This window comes from Squalius cephalus, assembly GCF_949319135.1.
Source record: "Squalius cephalus genome assembly, chromosome: 20".
Classification (NCBI taxonomy): Eukaryota; Metazoa; Chordata; class Actinopteri; order Cypriniformes; family Leuciscidae; genus Squalius; species Squalius cephalus.
In genome coordinates this window covers 2,568,875-2,594,835 of record NC_137141.1, presented here as the reverse complement: position 1 = coordinate 2,594,835, position 25,961 = coordinate 2,568,875, and the positions used below count along the sequence as shown (strand labels likewise).

At 39.3% G+C, this 25,961-nt stretch overlaps 1 protein-coding gene across 1 annotated transcript; it reads right to left on the bottom strand.

The window, feature by feature from the left end:
• Positions 1-3,446: 3,446 nt before the first annotated feature.
• Positions 3,447-22,277, bottom strand: LOC307148202 (nuclear factor 7, ovary-like; the record flags this gene model as incomplete). Its single annotated transcript, XM_079853557.1, has 7 exons — positions 21,833-22,277; positions 16,794-16,889; positions 16,347-16,577; positions 16,247-16,269; positions 16,047-16,165; positions 3,612-4,159; positions 3,447-3,452 (listed from the first exon to the last, which is right to left on the bottom strand). Exons 1-7 carry the CDS (start codon positions 22,232-22,234, stop codon positions 3,447-3,449), a joined length of 1,425 nt encoding a protein of 474 aa, XP_079709683.1. The 5' UTR covers positions 22,235-22,277.
• Between the last annotated feature and the right edge of the window lie 3,684 nt (positions 22,278-25,961).

The following is a 25,961-nucleotide window of genomic DNA, read 5'->3' as shown; positions in this document are numbered from 1 at the left end:
TATTAACAAAAAGTTTTGTTTTTGTTTAGGTCTTTAACCGAGATTAACTAGACAGAATTACGTTGAACTAAAAATTACAATAAAGTCTAAAGTTGATTTTTTTTTTTACCCCAATAAAACACATTTAAAATCTTAATTTAAAATGAAGAGACAATTTCATTTATTTTTTAAAATTTCTATAAAGACATTTATTGTTTAGGTATGAATAATAAAACAAACACTTTAAAACACTTTAAACACTTAAACTGCAAGCATAAGGTTAGGAGGAAAACTATATATAGAAATAAATTATACAAATGAAAAGAGCCTTAAGATAAATAAGGTTTTGAGCTGCAAATTATCTTCACATTCATTTAAAATTGCCCTGTGACATCCATCCTATGACGTGACTGAAGACAGAAAGATAAAGGAACAAGAGAAAAAGCTAATATGACGGTGTTTAAGACAGAAAAAGACATTTCCACAATAGAATACATTATGCATATTTCATGTACATTAGGGACCGTTCGGTATTTCTGGAATGGACCACCGGAGGAAAATAGGGGAGGGTCATGTCTTTTTTATTCTTTGTTGAGGGGAGGGTCATCCAAAATGTTTTAGTCTAGGGGGAGGGTCACCCAACTTTTGTATTCATGAAAACAGCAACATTTCAAAGTGGCTTGTTTTGTGCATATTTTTCCATCGCTAGCAGATGGGTCTGACCCTACAAAAGTTCAGTTTGGCGCTGTTTGACAGTGTGTGCGCGCTTCGGGGCGTACACGCTCAGAAAAAGTGCATCGTGTCAGAACAGAAAGCCAATGAAATGTTTACCCGGCAAAGCTTTAAAGCACAAGCAAATAATGGACTTTTGTGGTTGTGAATAAGTGCAGTGTCCTGTGAGTAACTCTACCGCTGCATTAACATACCGGTACAGTATTGGGACTGAGGCGCCAGAACTGCAGCTGATAGAATGTGTGCTGTAGCATGTTTCCATGCTTATTGTTTCCACAACAATGTTAGTGAGTAAATCTACTGAAATGGCCACCATAACAGTGGAGTGTGATGTGTAAGATGAGAAAGCAGAGGTTAACGCCTGTTTCACACATACTCCATGTGCAAGTGTGTATGCGGTGCAGGAGCAGCACGCTATAGTGCTTTCACATATGCTGCGTTTGCAGTGCGTAACTGATCCACGGCTGTACCACAAACACATACTCACTATTTTTATTTAAAATCCAGAAGTTATCAGCAACTTTTATTTAAAAAAAAGTTTTGTCAGCATTGTGATTCTCTCTAGGATACACATACACTCTTTAATAAACTTAAACTTAAAATTGACAAAAAAAGCCGACTCTCATGCCTTTTCTTTTGCATTAAAATTTTAATACAATAAATATTGTATCTCACAAAGAACTTGTTTTTCCACCTCCACGAATGAGACGAGTGTTGTTCATTATGTTGCCTTGTTGAGGTAAATTGTAGTTTCCCTTGCTTTATCCCAGTCTTAAAGTAAAAAATATGACTGAAAAATAGTAGTATTTAATTCAATACATTTATGGTGAGATTACTACATTTTTTTAATTAAATGCATTTATGGTGAGATTATTATATTTTCATGTCAATCTGTGTTCATTTTGACCACGAACCATGCGCTGTCACTTTAATTCAGCGCGTGCAGCACAGCAAAAATAGACTCGGTGCGATCTCTGCACTGCTGTATACGCACCACACCTGGAACGCATTGCCGGACCGCATCCGCGTGCAGTGTGAAAGCTCTAACCTGTTAACCTAACTGCAAACGGAGTATGTGTGAAACGGGCGTAAGTCGTTTGTCATGGTTGTAACAATGGCTATCTGACATCTTTGCCAAGCGCAAACCAGTACAGAAGTAATCAAATTATCTGGGAGGGTCATGCCTTTCTTCACAATCATTTTGGAGGGTCATAGAAAAATGTATTGCTGACGAAGGGAGGGTCAAGTCTATTCTGACTATAGATCTCAAAACTCCTCCGGTAGCCCCTTAAATAAAAAACGAACAGTCCCTTAATTGATATTACATTAAGGACGTCTCTACAGTTATTAACTCAGAAAAACAAAACAAAACAAAACTATGCTTGACACACTTGAGTTTTCACAATTCCTAATTAATAATTAACTATTTAAAAATGTCAAGCTCTTAACCAGCAAGATTCTTAATAATTTCAGAAAGAACCTTTTTCGTTCTCCACGTAGATCATAAACCACTGAAATCGGTTGAGAAATATCAACGTTATTGTTCTTTTTGTCCAGAAAAGCGCAGCTCCTCGTTTACTTGTATTTGTTTATAGAGCGGTCTTGTCCTGATCAATATGGCCGACTCGTTGACGTATCGCAGCAACGGTCCAAACCGGCCAATGGGGCGTCTGTATTTATTATGTCTATGCTCTCATCTCCTCATAATGGTTATCATTTACATCCATGTACTTAAGTGAGCAAATGATCATTTAAAATTAAATAAACAATTATTTATTCACAATTTAATTGAAAATGTGCATATGTAGAATTATAGGCTCAGTTTATAGAAAAAAAAAAAATATATATATATAATTATGTGAAACTTCACTCTTGTTTATTGAATTCTTAAAGCAACATGAGAGTGTGAGTGTTGCTGTAGTGCTGGATATCTGTAACGGTCACCAGCTGGAGTGCCCTTGAGAGCCACCAGAGGGCACTCCACATAAGACTATTATCACTCTCAAACTACATTTCCCATACTCACTGCCCGGACTCATCATCACTTATCACTGATCACATTCACCTGTACCTCATTCACTGATTGCATTCACCTGTGTCTCATCATCCTGTTAGTCTCAGTCTATTTATACCATGTTCATTCATTCACTCACCGCGAAGTCTTGTTTAAGTGTTACACTGCATTACTGAGCATTCTCCTGGTTTTCTTGTCTCTTGGTTTTGGTTATCTTGCCCTGTTTCCTGGATTATTCTCTTGCCTCTGGTCCCTGGATTACTCTCTTGCCTCTGGTCCCTGCCTGTTTTGTTTGTTTGTTTGTTTGTTTTTTTGTTTTGACTGCCTGCCTGTGTATGACCCTTGCCTGTACATTGGATTACGCCTCTGGATTGCCCCATACAATAAAGCTGCGTTTGGATCTTAACCCTCTTGTCTCGGAGCAGTTTCATAACAATATCAGTCATGTGATCATCACGGCCCAATCACAGCCACCGTACTATTCAGATCAACAGCACTTTTACTCATGAGATATGGATTAAATATTGGAAACATGATGAAAGTAGGAAGATCCAGACCTACAAGCATAGGCGTAATTTGCGGGTGGGGCGGGTGGGACATGTCTCCACCACTTTTTGCCAGGGTCAATTTTGTCCCCACCACTTTTTAAAACATCTTGCGGCACGAATGTACCAATTCTGCGGATTAGAACCCAGAACCTCCAACACACTTGGCGAAAGTTCTACCACTGGACCATTAAGATACACATCTTATACACATACTTTAAACTACATTAAACTACAAATTAAACCCCATGTAGCCTACTATTTAAATCGATTGCTGGACATCGTAATGTTATTGTACATATATCTGATTTAGCATTGTATTAGCAACCACCCCACCTCACCCCACCCAACCCCACCCCACCTGTCCCACCCGACCTGTCCCACCCACTTTTTAAAACAAAGTTACGCCACTCCCTATTGACCGGTAAGATCCACAGAGAGCCATAACAATGGAAGAATGGAAAGAGTGTGTGAGTGAAGGTGGTTGTGAATGTGTGTAGATGTGTGTTAGTTACAGCATCAGAGAACGACACTGTTCCTCCGTCATAGTCCAGATTCACTCTCACACGATCAAGCTTCTGTTTAACACGATAACCTAGAGTCCATCCGTACGACACACTCCAGACATCAGTGTTGAAGAAAACACTTCCCTTCCTCTGGATTGATGCTGTAGTTACTCCAAGAGTCCAGTATTTACTCTCTTTAACCTCCACATCCCAGCAGTGTGTTCCTGAGTTAAAACCCTCTGAACCCAGAACACAGGGAAGAGAGTCAAATCTCTCTGGATTATCAGGAAAAGGTTGATTGTTCCGGCTGTATCTCACACTGGTCAGATCATCAGACAGGACGAGACGTGGATCTGCAGTGTTTGGATCCAGAATCACAGGAGCTGATGAGACACAATCAAAATATGCTTTTATTCTGATCTTCATATAATGATCAACAGTGAACCCAACACAGATTATTATGAATTATGACACTCGTCCTGTTGATCAAACACATTTTCCTCTGATCACTGTCAGTGCTGTTATTAGTTTCACACTCGTTTTTATCATCATCAGTAAATATGGGATTCAGACATTTGTGTCCATCAAGAGAAACTGATACTTTGGGAAATTTAAATAACAACTAGATTAAGAAAATCGAGACAAACTTTAAGTTGGCTTGAGAAAGTTTGGATCAGAAAGTTTGAAGAAGTTTAAAGTAGTTTGAAGTAGTTTAACGTTGCTAGGGTGTTTCTAGTGGGTTGCTAAGGTATTCTGGGTGATTGCTGGGTGGTTGCTAGGGTGTTCTGGGTGGTTGCTAGGGTGTTGCTGGGCGGTTGCTAGGGTGTTCTGGCTGGTTGCTACGGTATTGCTAGGCGGTTGCTATGGTATTCTGGGTGGTTGCTAGGCGGTTGCTAAGGTATTTTGGGTGGTTGCTAGGGTGTTCTGGGTTATTGCTATGGTGTTGCTAGGCTGTTCTGGGTGTTGGTATGGTGTTCTGGGTGGTTGCTATGGTGTTACTAGGTGGTTACTAGAGTTCAGTTTATTAATTTATGAGTTTAAGAGTTCATAAGTCTATGAATTCATGAGTTAAGTTAATTAGTTTATAAGTGTATGGAGTAGAGAGTTTATTAGTTTAAATGAGTCTCAATGGCTCATATAGTATATAGAATGGCAGTTTGATTGAGTCTAGGGCTTAAAGGAGTTTAGATTTGAATTTTTGAAAGTTGGGGAGTTTGAAAATCTGAACATTCCGCAATGTTAGGTCAATGGGAGTTTTTCCGAGTTTTGATTGTCATTTTTAGAAAAAAAAAAAACATAAGTCCAATCAGTTAGAAAAGATATAGCACAACCGAGTCAGAACAGTCTGAGTGTCTGAGCTGAGTTTGGAGTATGTAGAGGTAAAGCTCTAGGGGGAGTTTGAGTCAGAAATTTTAGGGGCAGAAGAAAAAGAATAATAATAATAAGTTTATTAGGATTTCAGTAAGTTGGCTCTCCAGCCAACTTAATAACTAGAATGTACATTTCCTGAAGAAAATGTGAGTGGTGCTTGCAGTGGCAAAACTCGCCACTGGACAGATGTTAACACAATTAACATGTTGTGATACCATGATATACCACGTTTTAGCATGATTTACCAAAATTGACCACATTATAACATGATTTGCCATGTTTCTATGATGATTTACTACGATTTACCACATTCTAGCATGATTTACTATGATTAGTATGTTGTTAGAATAATGCTAGCATGATTAGCATGTTGCTAGCATGATGCTAACATGATTAGCATGTTTTTAGCTAGATGCTAAAATGATTAGCATGTTGCTAGCATGATGCTAACATGATTAGCATGTTTTTAGCTAGATGCTAAAATGATTAGCATGTTGCTAGCATGTTTTTTTGCATTGTGCTAGCATGAGTACCATGTTGCTAACATGATGTTAGCTTGATTAGCAAGTTGCTAGCAAGTTTTTAAAAAGTTGCTATCATGATTAGCATGTTTGCTAGCATTATTAACATGTTGCTAGGGTATTCTGGGTGGTTTCTAGGCAGTTGCTAATGTGTTCTGTGTGGTTACTATGGTGTTCTGGGTGGTTTCTAGGCAGTTGGTAAGGTATTCTGGGTGGTTGCTAGGGTGCAAGAAAGAAAGAAAGAAAGAAAGAAAGAAAGAAAGAAAGAAAGAAAGAGAAAGAAAGAAAGGAAAGTTAGAAAGACAGAAAGAAAGAAAAGTTAGAAAGAAAAAAGAAAGAAAGATTAGTTAGAAAGAAAGATTAGTTAGAAAGAAAAAAATAAAGATTAGTAAGAAAGAAAGAATAGTTAGAAAAAGAAAGATAGATAGATGATAGAAAGAAAGAAAGAAAGAAAAAAAGAAAGAAAGAAAGAAAAATAAATGTATATTAGTTAGAAAGATAGATAGATAGCTAGATTAGTTAGAAAGAAAGATAAATAGATGAGTTAGAAAGAAAGATACATAGATTAGTTATAAAGAAAGAAGGAAAAAAAGATTAGTTAGAATGAAAGAAAAACAGATAGATTGTTTAGAAAGAAAGAAAGAAAGAAAGAAAGAAAGAAAGAAAGAAAGAAAGAAAAATAGATTAGTTAGAAAGAAAGGAAAATAGATTAGTTAGAAAGAAAGATAGATTAGTTAGAAAGATAGAAAGATAGATAGATAGATAGATAGATATATAGAAAGAAATATATATTAGTTAGAAAGAAAGATGGATAGATAGATAGATTAGTTAGAAAGAAAGAAAGATTAGTTAGAAAGAAAGAAAAATAGATTAGTTAGAAAGAAAGATAGATTAGTTAGAAAGAAATATAGATAGATTGATAGATAGATAGATAGATGATAGATAGATAGAAAGAAATATATATTAGTTAGAAAGAAAGATGGATAGATAGATTAGTTAGAAAGAAAGAAAGATAAATAGATTAGTTAGAAAGAAAGAAAGATTAGTTAGAAAGAAAGAAAGATAGATTAGTTAGTTAGTTAGAAAGAAAGACAAAGATTATTTAGAAAGAAAGATTAGGTTGAAAGAAAGAAAGAAGAAAGAAAGAAAGAAAGAAAGAAAGAAAGAAAGATTAGTTAGAAAGAAAGAAAGATAGATTAGTTAGAAAGAAAGAAAGACAGATTAGTAAGAAAGAAAGATTAATTAGAAAAAAAAGAAAGATAGATTAGTTAGAAAGAAAGAAAGATAGATTAGTTAGAAAGAGATAGACAGACAGTTAGGCTAAATTTGAACATTCTGCAATTAAAGTCAATGGGAATTATCCGAGTTTTAGTTGTCATTTTTAGGAAAACCGTAAGTCGGATCAGTCTGAAAAGATATAGCAACTCGAGTCAGAACAGTCTGAAGGTCTGAGCCGAGTTTGGTGAATGTAGCTTGAAAAGTCTAGGAGGAGTAGCAATTAGAAATTTAGTCTAAATAAGTTTGTCGAGACAAACTTTAAGTTGGCTTGAGAAAGTTTGGACCAGAAAGTTTGAAGAAGTTTAAATTAGTTTTAAGTTTAAATTAGTTTAAAGTTTAAAGTAGTTTGAAGTTTAAATTAGTTTCAAGTTTAAAGTAGTTTAAAGTTTAAAGTAGGGCTGCACAATATATCGAAAAATTATCGTTATCGCGATAATAGTATATGCGGTATCCATATCGCAGAGAGGTGCGATTAAAAAAAAAACAAAAAAAGTATGTGCCAACTTCTGCCAAGCATTTGTACGTTGCATACATAGGTTCAAAAGTAGGCCCAAAACTGCTAACGAAACAGACAAACATTGATCAAAGTTTTGCAAATGTAACTCCATATGAAAAAACATCGAAACGCCACAGGGAATTAACAGAAGCTATCACGCGCTTTTTAGCTAAAGACATGATGCCTGTTAACATCGTGAGCAGAGAAGGCTTTGTGAGTTTAACCCTCTGAGGTCTGAGCTGTTTTCTGGGCCCTGGAGGTGTTCTGACATGCTCTGACATTTGTGGTTATTTCTGTTACTTGTGACATTTTCATGGCTAAAGTCTAATTACACTGTATTCAGCACAAACTCTGCTACAATAATATATCAGCAGCATGTATGTAAAAGTTTGTAGTTTTGAGATAATGACATTTATGCGTGGTTTGTGAAAATACAAAAATAAATTCTCACTGAAATAAGGTCATGAAACCCATACTGATTATTTCTTCACAAGACTTTTGAAAATTGTATCACGTAGCCTAGAATATTTGCTCTAAAACTATGTGAGAATCACCCTGACTGCTCATTCAGAGAAGACAATATATTGATTTAAAAATTTTACGACGTGTTTTGTGTTAGAAAGCAATATGCGAAGGGGTGGATCACCTCATTAATATGAAAGCTTTCCACACCTGAGAAAGACAAAGAACCTCCCTAAAGGCCCTATTAGGAGCTTATCAGGGCCCATCATTCTGACCAACCTTGCACAAAGAATGAGGAGATTTAAAAAAGAATGGCTTTTAAAATTGTTTGGATTTATTTACAACACAACATAATCCAAAGATACACAACAAAAAAGCACTTATTGAAGAAAGAGACCTTTGTGCCATTCCTAAAAACATTGTACATACCTTTCATTTTCTAAGGTGTTTGATTTTCACTTTACCATGTTCATGTACAGAGACATGTACTGTGAATGTTTAAGTCAGCAGGACTCAGTGGCATCTGGGCCCTGAAAAAAAAAAAAAAAGAACATACTGATATCAAGAGAAAGGCCTGCACGATTTTGGGAATACATTTTAGATTTTTCTTGTTAAAATTGCTTTTTAAAATTCACAGAATACACACACACACTCACACAAATGTTTCCAACAATATATAATGAACACCAGGTTTGTTGTGCCTTGTAGGTATAGGCTATGCGCAGTGCTGCATAAAATAATAACAATATAGCAGCCTATATATATTTTCAAAAAAGATTTCAGTAACAACTAAGCTAGAGAAAAATATATTGATTATCATGTTACTTCAAATGTTTCCATTCGTTATGATGATATGAAATGAGATAATAGTAAAAACATGAAGCCGTTTGGAGCGTTTTGCTTTTCCAAAATATGATACATTCAAACGCGATCGCGATCAAAAATATGATACATTAAAACGCGATTGCGATCAAATATAAAACATTATGGTTAGGCCTACCATATACATAGCCTATCTACGTTTGAGCAGATATCCACAAACACAGTAACAGTAAACACGGGTCTAAATATTATAATATTCACCATATATCTAGCAACAGTTCAACTGCAATGTGAAATTTATGCAACAATAGCAAACTAATATGTAAGAATTACTTACCTTATCTTTCTTGTCTTCAAATATCGTTCTTCTTCTTCTGATGTAAATCCAATGTAAGCTCAGGCACGTCTTTCAAACTCGACGAAAAGTGAAGTGAAGTGTTTTGTTGTTGAGGTAATGAGGGCGATCGCGTTCCATGTGGAGATTTGCATGTGAATATCTTTTGCGCGAGTGGGCGTGGCCGAATTAAAAATAATTAGGAAGCGTTTGAGAAGCTGGAAATCTTGTTGGTTTTATACAAATTACTTAAACAGAGAATATTTGTTTTCGTTTTGAATCCGATCATTTAAAAGTACACACTTAAATGTTTATAAAGGTGTATGGCTCATAAATGTGTGACAAGTATTCGCTGAGTTTTGTTTCAGTTTATAGACGTGCTCAAGAAAAAAAAGTTCACCGCGACGGAGAGGCAGAACGCACACACTGTTTATTTTCTTTATTTTACAAAAGCACAATGTTTTGATTTGATTGGAAGTGGACACATACAAAAGTAGAAATACCACAGATTCTTTTTTTATATTTATTTTTTCTGTATGACCATAAATGACGGAGAAATTTAAGTTTATAGTGCTACAATGTGGAGAAAATCCAGCAAAACGCGCCGGCGCGTTTGTCGACCTCAGAGGGTTAATTAACAAATTGGACTGGAGATATCAGCTGCCATTGAGAAATTATTTTTCTCAAGTTGCAATTCCACAGATGTACGACACATGCGTGAAGACCGTGAGTTCTGAGCTGCGCCAAGTGGACTTCTACGCTAGCACCACTGACCTGTGGTCCAGTCGTACGACTGAGCCCTACATGAGCTTTACCGTTCACTTTCTTACTTAAGATTTTGAATTAAAAGCACGTTGTCTGGGCGTTGTATATTTCCCCGAATCCCACACCAGTGAAAACATAGCCCATGGACTGTGGGAAATTTTAGCCAGCTGGAACTTAAAAGAAGAGAATCAAGTATCCATTATTACAGACAACGGCGCTAATGTGGTGAAAGCTACCAAACTTAACAATTGGGTCAGACTACAATGCTTTGGTCACCGCTTGCATCTGGCCATCGGTGAGTGTTGAATGTTTATATTTGCAATAATTAAATGAAAACAGAAAAAGGTATAGTTGTTTGTATAGTTGAATGTAGTATATAGGCATGATTTTGTAAGTATAAGTATAATAACTTATATTTCTTTTTTTATAATATAATATTTAAGATAATGTGTTTATTTAAGAAATATATAGTAAATTGTAGCTGACTGTTATCTATCTCTTCTGTCTTGTTATATAAAATTGTAATTATAATATTGCAATGTTATTTCACCCTGTATGTCCTTGTTTTGTTTTGTCTTCTCTCTTCAGAAAATGCTATTAAAGGTGATGAGCGCATTACTCGAGCTGTTGGTCTTTGCAAAAGATTAGTGGGACATTTCTCCCACAGCTGGAAGAAGAAGATGGCCCTGAAAAATGCACAAAAAGAGCACAACATCCCGGAGCACTACCTCATCACAGAATGCACTACAAGGTGGGGTTCGAGACAGAAAATGATTCAGAGAGTTCTGGAGCAGCAGCGGGCCATAAGCAACGTCCTGTCAGCAAACAGAAAGTCAAGACATTTGGTTCCTTCTTGGCAGGACCTAGATGTACTTGAGTCTATAAACCAGGCATTGCAGCCTCTGCAAGAATTTACAGATGCTCTGTCAGGTGAAAGTTATGTAAGTGTTTCGTATGTGAAACCTGTACTTCACTTGATGAACACCTCAGTTTTTGCTGCAAAGGAAGAAGACAGTGATTTAACAAAGTCCATAAAGATGAAGATTCTAGACTACATGAACAGTAAGTACGACAACCCAGCAACTCAAGAACTTCTGGACATGACCTCCTTTATGGACCCCAGATTCAAAGTCGGCTACATCAGCAGTGACAAGGTGTCAGACATCAGAGCCAGGGTGATGTCTGAAATTGAAGCAACCGTGTCAAAGGTAAATGTTAATATCACAATAGAAAGTGATAATAATACACTATTACTAGATTTGATTGCAATATTTACTTTATTTCTCTATTAGGAGCAAAGCCTAAGTAATCAAGATCACCAGGGCATGGGTCCATCAGATGTCATCCTAAAGAAGGCCAAAAAATCCCTGGGCAGTTTCTTCAAGACATCCCCAGCTCCGTCATCATCTATGGTACCATCGCACGCTGTGGAGGCTGAACTGAACAGCTACTTGGTGTCTCCCACCATAGACAGTGAGATGGACCCTCTCACTTGGTGGCGACTCCATCAGGTCAACTTCCCACACCTGAGTAAACTAGCCAGGAAGTATCTCTGTATACCTGCAACTAGTTCACCTTCAGAGAGACTTTTTAGTACAGCAGGAAATGTTGTGACATGCCAACGCACATGTTTAAAACCTACCAAGGTCAATATGCTAGTTTTCCTGGCAAAAAAACTGAAATAAAATTGTTTCACTTTCACTGTTAAGCACATATGGCATTGCAATTGCATTGTGCTGAAATATAGGTTTACATGTTATTACTTAAAGCAGAACTTGGTAACTTTTTAACTTAATAAAACTGTCTAGAAATCATTTGGATGGTTAAACAACCTGTTCTGGTGATATTGGTGACTTTCCCCGCTCCCCCCAGCGTTCCCAGGCGGAAAACCAACCTTGCAACTTGGGGACTACCGTCCCGGCAAGATAGAAATTGGAAGTCTTGTGAGAAACGAGAACGAGCGCGAAACACGAATTGCTTTACGGCAATTCGACATAAACACACGCATGTATGATGTATTACCAGATTACCCACCTCGGTAAACATAGCTCCACACGATACAGTTGGCTTTCTCCGATCATAACAAACGCACATGAGCAGCGGTAGAGAGGGGGAGGAGGCCGCCGCAAGTGAGTTTTTTACGACCGTGTTGTGAAATATACGCCCCACAGCTGTAGGGGGAGCTCGTGGGGAAAACATGCGACAACAAAAGGGAAAATCAGCGAAGAAGTGACTAAAGTTCGCTAGAGTTGCCGAGTTCTGCTTTAATGTTTACATGTTAATACTTAATTATTTTATTCTTGTGGATGTTAGTATTTCCACTAAATAGTAGTTTATTTAAGGCCTGTAAACTTTGTTTAATAGTATATTTTTATTTTAAAAAACAGGCAAGAAAGGGAATATTTTGTTAAAAAATGCTCTTGTTTTTGTTTCAAGATACTCTTGATGATTGCATGATTGCATGGTATATGGTAACAGCAAACCAGAAATCGGAATATATGCCGAGGTTTTCAGCCATTCATAGTGTTTTAAAGTCTAAATGTTTGCACCTTGATAGTTTTTAAAAAAAAAAAAAAATTAAAAAAAGTGAGATGAGAACTGTTTAATTGCCTTTGTTCACAGTGCATTTAATTAAATCAGAAGAATATCTCTTACCTGTTTATTTTAGTATGATCATTACAATTTTTTTAAAACAGCTAATAAAACTAGCATTTCTCTAGGGAAATGTAATATCGCAAGAAATATCGTTATCGCAATATTCAACAACAATATTGCATATCGCATATTTTCCCAATATCGTGGAGCCCTAGTTTAAAGTATAGTTTGAAGTAATTTAAAGTTGCTAGGGTGTTTCTAGTGGGTTGCTAAGGTGTCCTGGGTGTATGCTAGGTGGTTACTAGGGTATTCTAGATGGTTGCTAAGGTGTTGCTAGGTGGTTGCTAGGGTGTTCTGGGCGGTTGCTAGGCAGTTGTTAGGGTATTTTGAGTGGTTGCTATGGTGTTCTGGGTGGTTGCTAGGTGGTTGCTAGGGTGTTCTGGGTGGTTGCAATGCAGTTGGTAGGGTACTTTGGGTGGTTGCTAGGGTGTTGCTAGGTTGTTCTGGATGGTTGCTATGGTGTTGCTATGCGGTTGCTATGGCATTCTGAGTGGTTGCTAGGGTGTTGCTAGGCAGTTGCTAGGGCGTGAATACACAGTTTCCATGCTGATATTTACAGACTGTTTCCCAACCGAAACAAACGAGCCAACCCCCATCTCTATACGATGTTCTGATGCAGAGATAGGTCTTGATAAATGGTTGTTAGGGTACTCTGTTTTGTTGCTAGGGAGTGGCTTGGGAGCTGCCAATGATGAAACTCCAAAGGCTGCTTGTCAGTATGAATGATATAAACCAACTCCCATTCGTCTGTGACATTCAGAATGGAAGATATCCCTCTTTGGATTTTGGTTGCTAAGGTGCTCGACAATGGTTGCTAGGATGTTCTGGGTGGTTGCTAGGGCATTGCTAGGTGGTCTCTAGTGTTTTGCATGGTTGCTAGGCGGTTGCTAGGGTGTTCTGGGTAGTTGCTAGGGCGTTGCTAGGTGGTAGCAAGGGTGTTCTGGGTAGTTGCTATGGTGTTGCTAGGCAGTTGCTAGGGTATTTTGGATGGTTGCTAGGGTGTTCTGGGTCGTTGCTAGGGTGTTGCTAGGCGGTTGCTAGGGTGTTCAGGGTGTATTCTATGCTGTTGCTAGGTGGTTGCTAGGGTATTTTGGGTGGTTGCTATGGTGTGGCTAGGCGGTTGCTAGGGTATTCTGGGTGGTTGCTAGGGTGTTCTGGGTGGTTGCTAGGCAGTTGCCAGGGTGTTATAGGTGGTTGCTATGGTGTTGCTAGGTGGTTGCTAGAATATTTTGAGTGGTTGCTATGGTGTTGCTAGGCAGTTGCTAGGGTGTTCTGGGTGGTTGTTATGCTGTTGCTAGGGTATTTTGGATGGTTGCTAGGGCATTGCTAGGTGGTTGCTAGGGTGTTCTGGGTCGTTGCTAGGTCGTTGCTAGGCGGTTGCTATAGTGTTCTAGGTGGTTGCTATGGTGTTGCTAGGCGGTTGCTAGGGTATTGTTGGTGGTTGTTATGGTGTTGCTAGGCGATTGCTAGGGTATTCTTTAGTGGTTGCTAGGCGGTTGCTATGGTGTTGCTAGGCAGTTGCTAGGGTGTTCTGGGTGGTTGCTAGAACGTTTCTAGACGTTGCTAGGGTGTTTAGGGCAGTTGCTAAGGTATTTTTGGTGGTTGCTATGGTGTTACTAGGTGGTTGGTAGTTGTCAAAGATGGTTACTATGGAGTTCTTATAGAGTTCTTAAAATCTTTAATAATAGACTGTTTCCCAACCGAAACAAACGAGCCAACCCCCATCTCTATACGATATTCTGATGCAGAGATGTAGGTCTTGATAAACGGTTGCTAGGGCACTCTGTTTGGTTGCTAGGGAGTGGCTTGGGAGCTGCCATTGATGAAACTCCAAATGCTGCTTGTCATTATGAATGATATAAACCAACTCACATTCGTCTGTGACATTCAAAATGGAAGATATCCCTCTTTGGATTTTGATTGCTAAGGTGCTCGACAATGGTTGCTAGGGTGTTCTGGGTGGTTGCTATGGTGTTGCTAGGTGGTTGATTAGGTCACTTGATGGAGTTTTTCGGTTCCTTGCCACTGTTGCCTTTGGCTTGCTCAGTTGGGGATATTTTGGGGATATTTAATTTTATTTTATCAATCAATAAATTCCACTAGAAACAAACCTTGTTGTATTATTTTAATTTAATACCGTGAAGCTGCTTTGATACAATCTGTATTGTGAAAAGCGCTATACAAATATACTTGACTTGACTTGACTTGATAGGATATTCTGTGTGGTTACTATGGTGTTGCTAGGCAGTTGCTAGGGCATTTTGGGTGGTTGCTAGGGCGTTGCTAGGGTGTTATGGGTGGTTGCTAAGGTGTTGCTAGGTGGTTGCTTGGGTATTCTGGGTGGTTGCTATGGTGTTGCTAGGGTATTTTGGATGGTTGCTAGGGCGTTCTGGGTGGTTGCTATGGTGTTGCTAGGCTGTTGCTAGGGTATTTTGGGCGGTTGCTAGGGTGTTGCTAGGGTATTCTGTGTGGTTGCTAGGACGTTGCTAGGCAGTTGCTAGGTAAATCACACGTTTCGGCGAAATCCTCGCTCTGAGTTATGACTCGTCAAAGTTTGTCGCAATGTTAAGTCTATGGGATTTTTCGGCCGCTTTTTCGCCCCTGGGGCGAACACCGTACCCCCGATCGCTTAAAAGTCATAGCACACCATTCCCGAATAATCCGCATGATTTGACGCCTCATTCGTGGGTCTGTGACAAAAGCTGCGGGAGGAGTAGTGTGTAAAACTTTTGGTGGAATAAAAAGAATAATAAATATGAGTAATAACAACAGTGAGTGCCTTGCCTTTGGCAAGCACCCACTAAAAAGAAGAAGAATAAGTATGCAAGAGAACACTAGTGATGCCTTGCGTTTGGCAAGGACCACTAATAATAAGTATGAGCAATAACAATAGTGATGCCTTGCCTTTGGCATGCACCATTAATAAATATGCAAGAGAACACTAGTGATGGCTTGCCTTTCAGACCTTCAGACTGTTCTGACTCCGGCTTTATCTTTTATAACTGATCAGACTTACAGTTTTCCTAAAAACGATCAAAACTCTGAAAAATCTCATTGACTGTCTTTGACAGAATCTTCAAATGAACCAAAACTTTGACACAACTAACAAAAAAGCTAAAAAATCCAGAAATAAAGTTTTATAAGCCGTCGACCTAAAAAACGAGCGTTTAAGGACAAAAATTGGATTGTTTTACCCCCGGTGGGCGTTTTCAGATTATGACGCGTGTCGCTCTGTCTCTATTAGACTCAATTAAACTGCCATTATATCTAATATTTCTAATCTGTGACCCTGGACCACAAAACCAGTCACATGGGTCAATTTTTTGAAATTGAGATTTATACATCATCTGAAAGTTGAATAAATAAGTTTTCCATTGATGTATGGTTTGATAGGATAGGACAATATTTGACCAAGATACAACTATTTGAAATCTGAGGGTGCAAAAACATCAAAACATTGAGAAAATTGCCTTTAAAGTTATCTATCTATATATATATCTGTCTGTCTGTCTGTGTCATGCAGAACCTTTAACTCTCCAGCTCAAATCTTCTGAAGTCAGACTCACTGTTTTGGACGATGTCCTGCATCTTCTTCCAGACTCTGAACGGCAGGTTGCCCAAGTATTGTGGTGAATGAATCAAAGCTCCAGAAGCCATCTGTGGATCCGGCTGTGAGCTCTGGACTCTGGAAGAACATTCAGGAGTCAGAACTGCAGTGGCTTTGGATCAGAACCAGAGAGACCAGAGACAGGAGCAGATCACTCACCTTTCCATTGAGACTGGAAACTCCTGCAGAACAAACACACCATTTATCATCAAGAACTCAATCAATCAACCAATGATCAACTAATGATCTGAAATCAGACCTTCAGAAAGCAGACGTCATTGGCTTTCATCATCTCCTCCATGTCTTTGATTGTGTGTGAAAGAGCTGAGATGTGTGTGTTCATCTCCTCCAGCTTCTCCTTCATCCTCTGCTTCTTCTGCTCCTCTTCCTCCCTCAGTGCAGTGACTGTAGCTTCTTCTTCATCTCTGAGAAACTGATGAAGCTTCTCAAACTGCTGTTTAATCTGACGCTCTGTGTGCTCAGCTTGAGACTGAAATCACATCACATTCACTTCAATCATCTCAATCGACACACATCAACACTTCACATCATTCATATCAGAGATAAACTCAGATACCCGACATAGAACGGATCCAGAAGCAGATTGATGCTCGTCATTTACAGAAATAATAAACTGTAATCCATTATATTAAATCATAACTGTATACAGTGATACTATACATGACTCTTGATTCTGTTTCCTCACCTTGATGTGTTGAACTGTTTTCTCAAACTCTCCTTTCATTTTTTCCTTGCGTTTAAGTTTCTCTTGTAAGGTCTTCAGTGCTGTATTGAGCTCCTCCTAGAATTGAACAAAAAACATAAAACACAAGATTACAGTGAAGAGCTCAAACATGACAATCTGGGGCTCAGGTCAGGAAGCAGACAGACTGGCTAAACCGACCATCTGCCAGCTGTCTCACGTCATCAAGGTCAGATAAATCCCATCACATAGAGCCTCTTTCACCTAGCTATCATCATATAGAGACTGAATGTTCCCCATATGTTCCCCGAATTAGGAAATACAAAAAACTTCCAAACCCATCTAAGGGTAAAAATTTAATTGATGTTCAACAAATAAAAAACAGATATAATACAGATGAGCAAATGATAAAGCTTGGGTTGCTGAATATTAGATCCCTTACTTCAAAAGCACTTATTGTTAATGATATGATTACAGACTATAATCTAAATGTGCTGTGTTTGACAGAAACCTGGCTAAAACCAAACGATTACATTACTTTAAATGAGTCCACCCCGCAAGATTACTGTTATAAACATGAACCTCGTCTGAAAGACAAAGGGGGAGGTGTTGCTGTTATTTATAGTAATATTGTTAGAATTACTAAGAAGTCTAGTTTCAAATATAATTATTTTCAAGTGTTGGTGCTTAATATAGCAATATATAGTGTAAATGATAAATCACATTTGAGATTTGTGCTGGCTACTGTATACAGGCCACCAGGGCACCATACAGACTTTATCAAAGAATTTGCTGACTTTCTATCAGAGTTAGTACTGGCTGCAGATAAAGTCATTATTGTTGGTGATTTTAATATACATGTAGATAACGAAAAAGATGCATTTGGACTGGCATTTAAAGACATTCTTAACTCTATTGGAGTTAGACAACACGTGTCAGGACCTACTCATTGTCGTAATCATACTCTAGATCTGATATTATCACACGGAATCAATGTTGATGCCGTTGAATTTCTGCAGCAGAGCGATGACATCTCAGATCATTATCTAGTCTCGTGTAAACTTAATTTAGCGAAGGCTGCAAAGCCGACTCCATGTTATAAATATGTTAGACCTATCACTTCTGCCACTAAAGATTGCTTTATCAATAATCTTCCTGATCAGTTTCATCATCTCAGCATCCCGGATAGCTTAGAAGAACTTGATATTGCAACAGAAACTTTTAACTCTCTCTTTTCCAGCACTTTAGACACAGTTACTCCGTTGCGCTTAAAGAAGATTAAAGAATATAGTCCAACGCCGTGGTACAACGAGCACACTCGGCCCTTAAGAGAGCAGCCAGAGAGATGGAGCGCAACTGGAAGAAAACAAAACTAGAGGTATTTCGCATTTCATGGAAAGAGAGCTTGATTACGTACAGAGAGGCTTTAAAAGCTGCTAGATCTGCTTATTTTACAACCCTATTAGAAGAAAATAAACATAATCCTAGGTATTTATTTGAAACAGTGGCTAAACTAACTAAAAAGAAAGCTTCAAACACAGAAGTTTCCAAGCAGCACAGCAGTAATGACTTTATGAACTTCACTTATAAGATTGATAATATCAGGGACAAAATTATAACTATGCAACCGTCTACTACAGTATCGCATCAGGCAGTGCTTTGTAGTCTCCCTGAGGAAAAATCTGATTCATTCATTGCTATAGGAGAGGAAGAATTAGTTAAACTCGTTAAATCATCTAAATCGACAACATGTACTGTATGTTAGACCCTATACCGACTAAGCTACTGAAAGAGATGCTTCCAGAGGTCATAGATCCTCTTCTTAATATCATTAATTCATCTTTGTCTCTAGGATACGTACCAAAAACTTTTAAGCTGGCTATGATTAAACCGCTTGTTAAAAAACTGCAACTTGATCGTACAGAATTAGTCAATTACAGGCCGATCTCGAATCTACCTTTTCTGTCAAAGATATTAGAAAAGGCAGTATCTTCACAACCGTGTTCCTTTCTAGAAAGAAATGATATCTGCGAGGATTTCCAGTCCGGATTTAGACCATACCATAGTACTGAGACTGCTCTCGTTAGAGTCACAAATGATTTGCTATTATCATCCGATCGTGGTTGTATCTCACTATTAGTGTTACTCGATCTTAGTGCTGCATTTGATACTATTGACCACAACATTCTTTTAAATAGACTCGAAAATTATGTTGCCATTAGTGGAATTGCATTAGCATGGTTTAAATCATACTTATCTGACCGTTATCAGTTTGTAGCAGTAAATGAAGAGATGTCTCATCGATCACAAGTTCCGTATGGCGTACCACAAGGCTCAGTACTAGGACCGCTGCTGTTCACTCTGTACATGCTACCATTAGGAGATATCATTAGGAAACATGGAATTAGTTTTCACTGTTATGCTGATGATACTCAGCTCTATATTTCTTCACGCCCCGACGAAACTTACCAATTCACAAAATTAACGGAATGCATAGGTGATATAAAAAAATGGATGACTAGTAATTTCCTACTGCTTAATTCTGAAAAAACAGAGATTCTAATAATTGGACAAAAAACTTCCTCACGTAATAACCTAGAATACTGTCTAACACTTGATGGCTGCTCTGTTAAGTCTTCGTCGTCAGTTAGGAACCTGGGTGTGCTCTTTGATACCAATCTTTTATTTGAAAGTCACGTGTCTAGTATCTGTAAAACCGCATTTTTCCATCTTAAAAATATATCTAAATTATGTCATATGCTCTCATTGACAAATGCGGAACAATTAGTCCATGCGTTCATGACATCAAGGCTAGATTATTGTAATGCTATTATGGGTGGTTGCCCTGCACGCTTAATAAACAAATTACAGCTGGTCCAAAACGCAGCAGCTCGAGTTCTTACCAGAACCAGGAAGTATGACCATATTAGCCATTGGCTCCCTATTAAACATTGTATACATTTTAAAATATTGCTGATTACTTATAAAGAACTAAATGGTTTAGCTCCGCAGTACTTGAGCGAGCTCTTAGCGCATTATAGTCCTTCACGTCTATTGCAATCTCAAAATTCCGGCCAGTTGATAATACATAGAATATAAAAATCGACCGCTGGCGGGTTTCCTATTTAGCACCAAAACTTTGGAACAGTCTTCCTACCATTGTCCGGGAAGCAGACACACTCTGTCAGTTCAAAGCTAGACTAAAAACACATCTCTTTGACCTAGCATACGCATTATAGACTTCTATAATTCAATGTTAGGCTGCATAGATTAGGTCAGCCGGAACCGGGAACACTTCCCATAAATCCTGATGTACTCGTTACATCATAAGAAGAATGGCGTCTACGCTAATATTAGTCTCTCTGTTTAACCCGAGGTTTAACCCGCAGTCCGCCGGATCCAGATTTGATGAAGGACCTGTGCCTGGACGCGACGACAGCGCAGTTCTGAAATGTCATCTAGGCTCTTCCCTGTGAAAGGTATTCACAGGCCCTCATCCTGATATCTTCAATTTTTGCGCACATCTCATATTAAATTGATTCAGAAATTAAAACATAACACAAAGACAACCTGAGTAAACGCAAAGTACAGTTTGTAAAAGAAAATGTTATTAATTGAAGCAAAAAGTTATCCAATACCAACAAGGCCTGCGTGAAAATGTTAGTTTTAATAGTTTAATAGTGAAAATAGTTACTAATTCCTCAAATCTTTGAAATGTATTTATAGTGCGGTTCAGCTGGACTAAACACAACCAGTCCTGATTACTGAAGCCCTATTCAATCAAATCAACACTTAAATAGGACTTTTTCAACAGCATCAAGTTTGTTAAAAGGTCTTAAAGTGCCCCATATGCTTTTTCGAATATTCCATTTCATACAGTGTGTAATACGGCTGTTTGTGAATGTAAATGTTCTGCAAAGTTGTAAAGTGTAAAGTGCTCGATAAATAAAGTTATTGTCTCCCAAAAGAAAGAATCGAGTCAGAACCGCCTAAACGAGTCGTCAGTAACTCCAGTCTCACTTCTGTGACCGGCATGCGTAACAATGTAACACATTTGCATAATTAACGTATATGGTCTTCATTGGCTGCCTGCAAACAATGTCTTCTTCTTTGTTCTGTGACCTCACACACACATGCACTTAAAATTTCAACAACTTTTGGACTTTTATGTTCAAACCGGAGTCAGACAATGATGGAGAGACTCAAGAAGAAGTGCTAACATGTCGAAGCAACAGGACATTTCTGAATGGTTAGTTGATGAATTTATGTAGCTTATGTGGAGTTAACTATCTTCTAGACATTGATTAGCATATTCTTTCTTGATAAGCTATCAATTGTGTTCCAGGGGCGGGGTTTATGTAAATTTTAGTGTTGGTGATGTCACTAACCCAGGAGGAATGTCGTGTAGTCCTTACCAGCCGTTTGTTGTAGTCCTTAAAAAGCAATTTCTGTCAAATAAAATATCTCCCTTTGCTTTGAACTTTGTAGATGTTGTTTATGCTCAAACAGCAACATTACACACTAACTAAAGTTAGAAAAGTGAAATCATAATCAACCACCCCTTTAATATTTGTCAGGTGTGTGTGTGATAAGCAGAGTGTACGTGCGTTGTGGACCCACCTATAGGCGCACATTACTAACGCGCTCTTTAAATAACAAAAAAATATTGCGCCATTGACTTTAGACCAGGTTTCAGTTGGTCAATGGCTCAGACCAGCAGCCCATGGGCGAACAGATTGGCGCAAATGCATTTGCTATTTAAACAATGTGGGCCGGACGTGAAAATGAAAACTTTTCAGGCTGAAACTAGCAAAACACTTGCGTCGCTGCTGGCGCTGCATTGCTCCGGATGTATGATAGGGCCCTGTGTGTGTGTGTTTGAGTGTGTGAGTGAGTGAGTGTGTGTGTGTGTGTGTGTGTGTGTGTGTGTGTGTGTGTGTTCAAGTGTGTTCGAGTGTGTGTGTTTGAATGAGTGTGTTTACTACTCTCTTCATGTCACTTTCAGTTTAATTTACATGTAAAACCAGAGATATTTGTCTTACCTTATATGATGAAACCACTTCACTGATGGGTCTGAATTTATGATTGTCATGTTGTTGTGAAGTAATACACACTAAACACACAGGCTGTTTGTCCTCCAGACAGAAGAGTTTGAGTTTCTCACTGTGTAAACTGCAGATCTCCTCAGATCCTGATGAATGCGTCTCATTTCTCTCCTTCTGGATTGACTCGCACAAGTTTTTTAATGCCAGATTAAGAGGAGGTTGATCTTTTGTGAATCTTCTCCTGCAGACAGGACACTCCTGAGTTTTCTTGGTTCTCCAGAACTGTTGAAGACACTCTTTACAGAAACTGTGACTACATGGTAAAAGAACAGGAGCCTTGAAGATTTCATAGCACACAGGACAAGAAAGCTCTTCTGCAGAGACATTTAGTGAAGCCATTTTCACCGTTTGAGCTCCAACAACATAAACTTTACTTTCACTTTCTGAATAACGGTTTTAAAAATGAATCACCTTGAGAATCACAGCGATCTGCTGTCTGTTCAGAAACAAATGTCTCAAAAATCCTTCTTGAAAGTGTTTGTCATCATTCTCCACTGATCGCTGCTTCTTTATTGCTTTTGTGGAGAGAGAAGAGAGTCAGCATGACAGAAAAGAGAAATAATAAGTCAATCTCTTCCTGGTAAATGTTGTAAGAGGGTGGAGTTTATGATCACATTTGGTTCAAAGAACAACATCAGGATTTCTTCAGGTTAGATTTGAACAAAACTTCCATTAAAACTGTCAAGGTTCATGAATTCACTGACTCTTTTTCGCCTTGTGTTGTTGTGTGTGCGTGTGTGCCTGGTCACTAATCACTACCGCTGATCAGCAGCGCCAGCTGCATCTGATCAGCGGCTCCTATTTATGCTCACAGTTTGCATCTTGTCTTTGTCAGATCGTTGTGGAGTTGTCCCGGTGTGTTTCCCGTCCTCTGCCTGTCCCCGAGTTTCCAGGGTTTCACAGTGGATTTAGCACACCAGTCCGTTCTCTCTGCCGTCTGCTACAGAAGTCTTCCCTTCGAGTTTCTGTGGGGATTCTGAGTTCCAGTTGGACTTCCTTCGCTCCTTCATCCACTTCGTGAGATCGGGTTGCTCATCGGCGTCCCTGCGTCGCCAAGAGAGACTGTTCCGGGTACTTGCTTTCTCCCACCACTCATCCCATTCCATCTGACTGTCATCAATAAACATTATTTTACTTGCATTTGAATCCGTGGTTTCTATATCATTACAGAACGATCTGACCAACCATGGATTCAGCAAGTACTCCTGATTTGGGTGAGTTCCTTTCTCGTAGTATTTCTCGAATGGATCAACAAGAGGAGAATTTGGCCGTTACTGGTCGTGCAGTGCAAGCCTTGGTGACGCAGGTGTCCGAACTCACCCTGCAGCTTCAACAACTAGCGGGTCCCACTGCGACACGCACGCCGCCTGTTCCCCCCACCCCTCCTGCACCCAGCCGTCAACCGGAGCCACGGTTACCTACTCCAGAGCTTTATTCGGGTGAGCCAAATTTTTGCAGAGCATTTTTAACCAAGTGATCGATGTTTTTCTCCCTTCAGCCACAAACCTTCAATACCGAACAGTCCAAGGTAGCGTTTGTGCTGACGCTGCTGTCGGGACGTGCAGCTCTGTGGGGAACGGCGGTGTGGGAGAACCAACATCTGTGCTGTTCCCCATTCCAGGCACTCTCGGAGGAGATAAAGAGGGTGTTTGATCGGGCGGTTCTGCAACTCGCAGATCTTCGTCAGGGTAACAGACCGGTCTCTGATTATTCGATTGAGTTTCACACCCTTGCCGCTGAGTGCCGTTGGAACGAGGAAGCGCAGTGGGACATGTTCCTGCATGGGTTGGCTGGCCGTATCCAGAGGGAGATTTACACCCTGGATCTTCCAAGGAGGCTGGATGAACTTTTTGAACTGGCTCTACGGGTGGACTCTCGTCTTCATCGTCTGGAGCAGCGAACATGTGTGCCTCCAGTGGCAATGATACGGTCAGCCCCGTTTTCGATCAAGAACCCATGAAGGTGGGTAGAGCTCGGCTTTCCCGGGAGGAGATAGAACGCCGGAGATCCAGGGGACTGTGCCTCTACTGTAGCGGAGCTGGGCACTTTCTGAACACCTGTCCCGTAAAAGATCGGGCCCGGCAGTAAGTATGAGGCTGCTGTCGGGTGGGATCTCCACAGGAAAGACCTCATCTTCAACTCTCCTCCCGGTAAGACAGTTATGGGCAAATTATTAAATAAAATTTAATTAAATAAAATTATTAACAATAACTGCACTCTAATTTGGCGTGCAGGCGGCAACATAAAACAAACACGTGCGCTTATAAAACTCAGAAAATACATTGAATTGTAGGCAGAAAAATGCATATATAAACTTGTTCCCATTTTATGACACTTCTATAATAAATTTCAACTTGAAACTTTACTTAATACAGCATATTTTCGCTCTTAAATACAGAGACATATCTGACTCTCTCCAATCACAGGCTGTTCTGAAAGAGAGCAGGCACGTGACCGGTCCATTACCAATGACGTCACTCACAGAACAAACTCAAAATATTAATTATAAACAAAAATACATATTTTCCCTGTCTTGCAGAACAAAATAAAGATTATATTGATAAAGTAAGTAATTGTTTTAAATTCTATTTAACCAATTTAATAATTAAAGAAATAAAAGTTTGCTGGAACAGTTACCAGGAAAACTCCAAACACTACACAATGATTTATCTGATTTTGGTTAATCTTTATGTTATTTAAACCATTTTGTAAATCTTCATCACCATCATTGAACTAAAATGTTACATGTTAATTCACAGCTACTCTTGTTCTGCAGTTTTTACAAATATGCTGTGTTTCCTTTCAAAGGGAACTCGCGATGCGTCAATGGCGCTTTGGGAACGCTCCTGCGTGATTGCATCTGAAGCACTTGTGTCAACTAGTCCAATGGCGAGAGTGGGCGTCACGGCGGGTGATGTCACGACCAGGAAAGGATAAAGGACATCCGGTTTAGAACCGCGCCAGCTTCTGTGCCTCAGCAAGTGCTCTGTGTTACATACTGTCTTGTCTTATTTATTGTTGTCTGTCATTATATCAGTCACAAGCATAGATATTGTGGCGAACAAAACAACCTTAGATCGTGTGTTCCTCCCTGCCCTCTTTCCTTACGGGTGGGGATACACACGATGTATGTGTTGATTGTTTGGAACGGAGCATAATCTGTGAGCGCTCGAGGGCGCTGACTACGAGCATTGCGAGTTACAATCGCTTTACTCGCTCCGTTCCCGCTTGTCACTCTTTGAGGAGGGTGTTCAGGCTCGCGTTCCTCGCAGTACTGGCCCCGTTGTTGCCGAGGCAGCACGGAAGCTGGTATTGTGGGGTTCGCAAATGGCTCTCGCGGAGGGGTTACAGACGGGCTCCGCCTTTTCTCTGCCTTTACCCGGGGGTTCCAGCGCTCTCTCTCTCTGGGATCGGAAGCCTGCGCCGCTTCTTCCTCTCTGAGGAGGTAGATGCACTGCTGATTTTGCAGGTTTCCCCACTTACAAAGCATGTAGAAGTCTGTCATTTTTATCATGGGTACTCTTCAACTGTGAGAGACGGAATCTAAAACAAAAATCCAGAAAATCACATTGTATGATTTTTAAGTAATTAATTTGCATTTTATTGCATGACATAAGTATTTGATGCATCAGAAAAGCAGAACTTAATATTTGGTACAGAAACCTTTGTTTGCAATTACAGAGATCATACGTTTCCTGTAGTTCTTGACTAGGTTTGCAGACACTGCAGCAGGGATTTTGGCCCACTTCTCCATACAGAGATAATAATAATAATAATATAGATAATAATAATAATAATAATAATATAGAATTCATAGACAATTGGAAAAGTTTTTGGGGCAAACCTGACCTGTTGAAAAGAGATGGTATTCATCCCTCCTGGGATGGTGCTGCTCTTCTCTCTAGTAATATGGCTCATAGTCTTAGAGCTCAAACATGACAATCTGGGGCTCAGGTCAGGAAGCAGACAGACTGGCTAAACCGACCGTCTGCTAGCGGCCTCGCGTCACCCAGGTCAGATAAATCCCATCACATAGAGCCTCTTTCACCTAGCTATCATCATCATA